General features: G+C 35.0%; 2 protein-coding genes across 3 annotated transcripts in view; one reads left to right on the top strand and one right to left on the bottom strand.

The window, feature by feature from the left end:
* Positions 1–439: 439 nt before the first annotated feature.
* On the bottom strand, positions 440–3,556 carry LOC110445691 (phosphomevalonate kinase-like). Of its 2 annotated transcripts, XM_021490459.1 has the most exons (5): positions 3,356–3,556; positions 2,430–2,493; positions 1,895–2,183; positions 1,269–1,445; positions 440–832 (listed from the first exon to the last, which is right to left on the bottom strand). In XM_021490459.1, the coding sequence occupies exons 1-4, from the start codon at positions 3,505–3,507 to the stop codon at positions 1,294–1,296; spliced, it is 657 nt and encodes a 218-aa protein (XP_021346134.1). In that variant the 5' UTR covers positions 3,508–3,556; the 3' UTR covers positions 440–832; positions 1,269–1,293. The 2 variants fall into 2 exon arrangements, with proteins under 2 accessions (XP_021346134.1, XP_021346133.1); XM_021490458.1 differs by having other exon boundaries at positions 440–1,445.
* Positions 3,557–3,577: 21 nt separating this feature from the next.
* The window catches only part of LOC110445690 (cytosolic Fe-S cluster assembly factor NUBP2 homolog), a 13,714-nt gene continuing 10,961 nt past the window's right edge, over positions 3,578–6,330 (top strand). Inside the window, exons 1-5 of the mRNA XM_021490457.1 lie at positions 3,578–3,699; positions 4,183–4,246; positions 4,867–4,950; positions 5,216–5,381; positions 5,732–5,823. Coding sequence (XP_021346132.1) covers positions 3,646–3,699; positions 4,183–4,246; positions 4,867–4,950; positions 5,216–5,381; positions 5,732–5,823 — 460 coding nt within the window. The 5' untranslated portion in view covers positions 3,578–3,645. The remainder of the gene's footprint in view (positions 3,700–4,182; positions 4,247–4,866; positions 4,951–5,215; positions 5,382–5,731; positions 5,824–6,330) is intronic.

Below are 6,330 nucleotides of genomic sequence, written 5' to 3'. Positions count from 1 at the left end.
AAAAACATTTGCATATGAATGAAATCCATATAAGGAGATATCAGCTATCATATAAGGACAGAAAGTCCATATATAGTCATAGATGGCGTGGGTGTAGAATATGCAGTTCCACATTGCTACTTTCGTAGTTTCTTAATCTAGTTTCTCATTCATTGGATTTAAATTTCATAGTAACTACATGTAATGTGCTTCCACAAATGACCTCGGATACTGAAGTTACCTAACTATATCCTTGCTTTAATCAAACAAATATTGACAAGTTGGAAATGGTCCAGCGAAGGGCAGCGCGCTATATGTGCTCAATAAGCACAGGTACAACCATCGTTACCCAGTGTGTCAGAAATGATGGACCACCTAAAGCAGATAGACGTAGAGATGCTCGCCTGATCATGCTTCATAACATTGTAAACCAGAAAGTCGGTATTGTAAAATCAGACAGATTAATCCCTACAGTTAGAAAATCCCCAATAAACCACCAGTTTTCGTATCAAATTCCCCACTCAAAAAATACAGACCAGAAAGGTATTCTTCCCTCGAACTATACCGGAGTGGAATAAACTCCCACCTGACATTATTTCGAGCCCCACAACGGAATTATTCAAATCAGCCCTCTGCCGTCACCTTTCAAAGGCAAATTAGACCATCTCGTATCTTTTAAAAACAAACTCTTTCCATGTTTCACTCCTCGTCTGACAATTTATCTTAAAATTGTTGAAGTTGGTCAGTACCATCTAGAAGTAGAAGTACCTCCCATATTAGTAACAGTATACAAACCATCCTTATTAGTGCTTCTTGTAAAAAAAGTTCTACGAACAACAGGCATCTGGTATTTTGACATACTTTTCAGATGCGTGTTTGCTAATAAACTTGATCATAATTTGTTAAACATAACAAAAACCCGTTACACCAGATCAAAACGAGACTTGAACGTGATTGAAACCTCAGAAGAGTACATCCTTACTGCACACATCTCCCAAGATGAATTATGGAGGTAGAGTTATGGCCCTTGAATATTTTCAACAACAAAAAAAGGAATATTCCAATCATTCTCTAAACAGGCTAATTGTGTGTTTGGAACACCAGTACAAACAAATAAGGATTGTACTATTGTTTCATATCTCATTGGTAAGAAGGCAGAAGATAATTGTTGATGACTCGATGTGTCATAAGTTACCATACCATTCTTTGAAGGAAAGCCAGTCTGGATTAAGCACCCAAGGAAAAGTATATTTCAGATATTGAAATGTGAACACATGTAGTTTTAAATCTGTCTGGGAGGTTTTCACACTTCACTCAGCGTTCACCTTGCAGAATTTTTACACTGACTAGTAAATGCTCAATATCTTGTAAACTTTTCTCCAGAACTGCATCATCTCCATTGTTTATTATTTCCATATCAAAGTCGACATTATCTAGTCCACATTCCGATTCAGCATCATCCACTCCTACAAGGAAATATAAAATGAGATATAGTTTAGATTTTCACCATATCACCTACAGCAAAAAACCTCGTTAAAAAACAATCGTCAAATTTGATTTTATGAAGGGTTAGGCAATATATTGAGGGAAGAGAATACAAAAAGATGTTTTAAGAATGTGAGAAAAAAGGACATTGAAATGTGCTGGCAGTAAGCAAGATGGCAAATGGAACGAGGGGCATTATATCTCGGTTTTACTATACTGGTATTTATGATTAATACTTACTGGAAGAAACAGATGATGATACGTCAATGTTACTGCATTTTATTGATAATTTATCGATGTTATATTTATTCAAATTAATCACAATATATGATATTAATTGAAACTTCATTCGAAAAAAAATCCTCCTTTATGAAATGACCATATGAAAGAAATTCAATAAGTATAAGAACGATTAATTAGTAGATGATACCTGGAGTAAACACAAATCCTCTACTTTGCCTTGTGCTATCTGAAGTCACCACTCGTATTGTTTTGGTAATGTCTGGGAAATTGCTTTTGAAGTACTCAATGTCAGTCTTCCTCCTGGCATCGCTGATGATCCACACTGACTTTTTTGCCTCATCCCCTGAAGTTGCCACCTGACAGAAAAATCCTGGGTCCTGGTTCCGTTTATCTTCACCCCAGCGAATCATGTCTGCTCGAAATTGCTCTTTGTAACTTGTAGAATCTAGTAAACGCGCAAAATCCAAGCTTTTTTCCTGAAATAAAACAGGAGACAAACACTGTTTTTATCAATAAATTGAAATTAACAATTATATATGTCTAAATATATATTCCATTTAAATATATTACCTTACTACAGAATTCTGCAAAGTAAAATTCCAAGTCCTTTACTCATAAATATATAATTTGTTCATGAAACATAACAAGTTTTTCATGTAATCACTAAGATAAACCTGAAGACATAAACACATTTCTATTTTTTATTTTATGGATCTACTTACAAGTGCATATTGCTGCTTGAGAGGGCCTGAGAGTCTGATAATTCCACATATTTCTGCTCCAAATCTGCAAATTAAATAATGTTTTAAAAGCTATGTTACCCTGGTATAACATCAGTAACTTCCTACCAACTTGGCTATGGTAAATTTCTCTGTATGTCAGTAGGTAAAGCATTTATTTAAAACAAAAAAATCACATTTTGAACATTAAGCCACGATTCTTTACAGTAATGGAAACTTGCAATGCCAAATTTCAGTTATATAAATATATACCTCTCTGATATAATTGATTCTAAAATTGTATGAAAATTTCACCTCAGCTTTCAGCTTAATTCTATTTTCCTGTATTTGTTTTTGTCTCATAGAGGATTATATCCAATACTGAAGAAAAAAATGCTGATGTAGCATGATGAAGTTGTTATTTAATACATATACACTGTATGGGTAAACTACAAGGAATATGACATAACGCCTATATCACTTTTAAAAACATGGTATATATATAGCTACAAGAATCTTAATGTGCACTTTTTTAACTGATCTCTCTTTTCGGGGAATGTAAATTCATCATTTTAAAGTACTGCAATGCAATGAAGCATAACCTTAAGGATCCCTTTCCCATTGACTGCCAGCAAAGCACCTAAGAATTCCACTGTGGATTTTTGTTTATGCAGTACAATTAACCTACTCTTGGGTTCGATTCTGGTCTTGCCCAGCTAAATTTTACACTTCAGTTTATGTGAGTTGTTGAATATTTTTGTAAATTTTAATTTAATTTTCATTACTTTTTTCATGTCAGTCACAAAGGATACAGTTTTCTTTTCTGAAATGATTTATCTAAACCATGGTCATGCCAGAAAAAAACCCAGTTTCCAATGTACTGTAGTTACACAGTTACAGTTTTTTTTATAGCGGTACTGTACGCTTACCTCTCCATTAAGCGTTCGGTAATGAAGTCTTTTCCTGACTTTCGTTTCCCGCTAAACACCAAAACAGCTTTTGGACGTGTTGCCATGACCTCTTTCAATTTATATGTTACATTTTCAGCGAATATACGTCCTGGATTTCTTTTTAACAGCATAAATCCATGAGTGCAAAACAGACCAGCAATGTGTAATTTGGCCGGAAGTTGATTATCTTATCATACACGTGCTTCCGGTTCGAGTTTGTTTACAATGGAAAGATAATATTGTGATGGTATTTTGGAAGAGTTTTTGAAATGGAGCGTCCTGATAAAGAAAGCAGGGACATATCAGAGTGTCCATCGGACTCAGTAAGTAGAGGGCAATTTGCATTTGAGCAATATTGCTGAATAGAAAAGTAAATCTGCATTAATATTTACTCACACACCCCTTACTTTACATTCAATGTCATACACAGATATAAAGAAATATACTTGCTTATGTAGACTCACAAAATATGTACAAACTTATTATACTGGTACACATATTTAGCCTACATTAGGCTTTTAGGATTTTACATGAGTTTCTTTTTCATATGCGATAAAATTATTGAAATGATATTTCTAGCTAGTGATCAGTCTTAATTTAAGGGTGTTTTAAATTAAGAATTGTTCATTTCAGCAAACCTCGTGTTACTGGAAACTCATTATATCAACATAGTAGTCTTGCAAAGAAGAATGTCGAGTCAAAAGAATATAAATAAATAAATAGATGAAAACAAATCCAAGTAAAAACAGCTATATATTAATTACAATTGATAAAAAATTGATTTCAATATTTTAACCCTATAATAGGCTGAGGCTGGCAAGGCTAGTGTATGTGAAGGATGTCCAGGACAAGCCTACTGCCAATCACAAGGTATGTAATCATATAACAGTTCATGAGGTATGTTATCAAGTCCTAGGTATACATAGTGGGGTCAGGCGCAGTGGATTATATCTGCAATCGATCATCTTCCATGGCCAGGGTTTGATTCCCCAACCAGACGGGAAAAGGTATTTCATTACCTGCTCATGATCAACCATGTCGTTTTTTCCTGTTTCCTCTCACTTCAAGACCATAGATGCAAGCTTCCATCTGGATCAACAGGAGAAATTAATATAAGTTGGAAAAGTTGTTTCATAATTGTTGTAAAATAAATAAAATTTACATAAAAAAGCCATCAGGACAGGCCTGTCACAAGACATTGTGTGTATATAGCCCCAATGGAGGAAAACATCCCAAGGTAGTATATACCGGTACATATACCTAGAGATTTTTTGTTAATGTACTTGCCCTCTATGTTCATGCTGTTTTGAACACAGCTCGGTTATGTAGCATATATATTGAACATTATATATTATTGCCCAAATGAGGTCATTTGCAGGTACACCTCAGAAAAAGTTCTTTGGATATAAAAGACCACGAAACATGAGATTTTGTTCTTACTCCCCATTCATATTTTTTATTTCGTGTAATTATCCTTTGTATATAAACAGGTGGAGTGGACCCAGACCAGGAGGGGATAGATCTACGCATGGGAGCAATCAAACACAAGATACTTGTGCTCTCAGGAAAGGGAGGTAACTTTTGCTTGTCATCTGACATCAGACTGCAAAATCAATTTGCTAATCTGGTTACATAACATGTTCAAATAAAACAACCCCCACCCAAAACAAAACAAAAAAAGAAAAACAAAAGCCTTCAGTAAGCTTAATTTGATACATCCTAATTCAATTCCTATGTTCAAATACTAAGGTATTAAAATCTAAAGGGTATCTAAATGACTTAGTTGAAAAGTTAAAACACAATAGAAATTGGAAATGAACATTTATTTATTTTTTGCAGGTGTAGGTAAATCTACTGTGGCAACTTTGCTGGCAGAAGCTCTGGCTTCAAGGTCACAGAAAGTGGGTGTGATTGATCTTGACATTTGTGGACCCAGTGTCCCTAAGCTACTGGGTGTGGAAGGAAAGCCCATTGTCAACTCACAGTATGGATGGAAACCTCTGGTGTAAGGAAGAACAAAATATATAGAAAAACATTCAGAATGCAACATTGAGTAACATAGAATTATTATTACATGCTTAGCAGCCAATCAACACAGGATAGGTCATTAGGGCCAGGATAGGTCATTAGGGCCAGAGAAACATATAGAAACTGTATTGTAAAGGGCAAAATATTTCTTAAATATCTTATGATTTCTTGATTGTACAAGGTAGATCAGTATTTATTAAGTTAATGTATCAAGTTTGAGGCTCAACTGCTGACATTTTGATGCATGATACAGGCCTCCTGTGCTAGAGCTGAACATTACTGTATAGAACATTGAAGCTGAACTCAGTACTCTTTAAACTATTTCAGATCCCCTCATTACAACATCAAAGTGATATCTGTTGGGTCCCTGTTAGCATCTGACACCAACTCTGTGGTTTTCAGGGGACCACGTAAATCAGGTGTGTGTACTGCATGCCAGAAGTAAAGCTAGACAATAGCTACAATCAAGGTAGGTCTTACAGTGTAACAATAGCTACAATCAAGGTAGGTCTTACAGTGTAACAGTTATAAGCTACAATCAAGGTAGGTCTTACAGTGTAACAGTAGCTACAATCAAGGTAGGTCTTACAGTGTAACATTGTGTAACAGTAGCTACAATCAAGGTAGGTCTTACAGTGTAACAGTAGCTACAATCAAGGTAGGTCTTACAGTGTAACAGTTATAAGCTACAATTAAGGTAGGTCTTACAGTGTAACATTGTGTAACAGTAGCTAGAAACAAGGTATGGCTTACCATGTAACCATGTATAAAAGTAGCTAGAAACAAGGTATGGCTTACCATGTGATCATGTATAAAAGTAGCTAGAAACAAGGTATTGCTTACCATGTAACCATGTATAAAAGTAGCTAGAAACAAGGTATGGCTTACCATGTAACCATGTATAAAAGTAGCTAGAAACAAGGTAT

Source organism: Mizuhopecten yessoensis, unplaced genomic scaffold (genome assembly GCF_002113885.1).
Source record: "Mizuhopecten yessoensis strain PY_sf001 unplaced genomic scaffold, ASM211388v2 scaffold2329, whole genome shotgun sequence".
NCBI lineage: Eukaryota > Metazoa > Mollusca > Bivalvia > Pectinida > Pectinidae > Mizuhopecten > Mizuhopecten yessoensis.
Note: the sequence above shows the minus strand (reverse complement) of the source record. Positions and strands in the feature narration are given on the sequence as shown.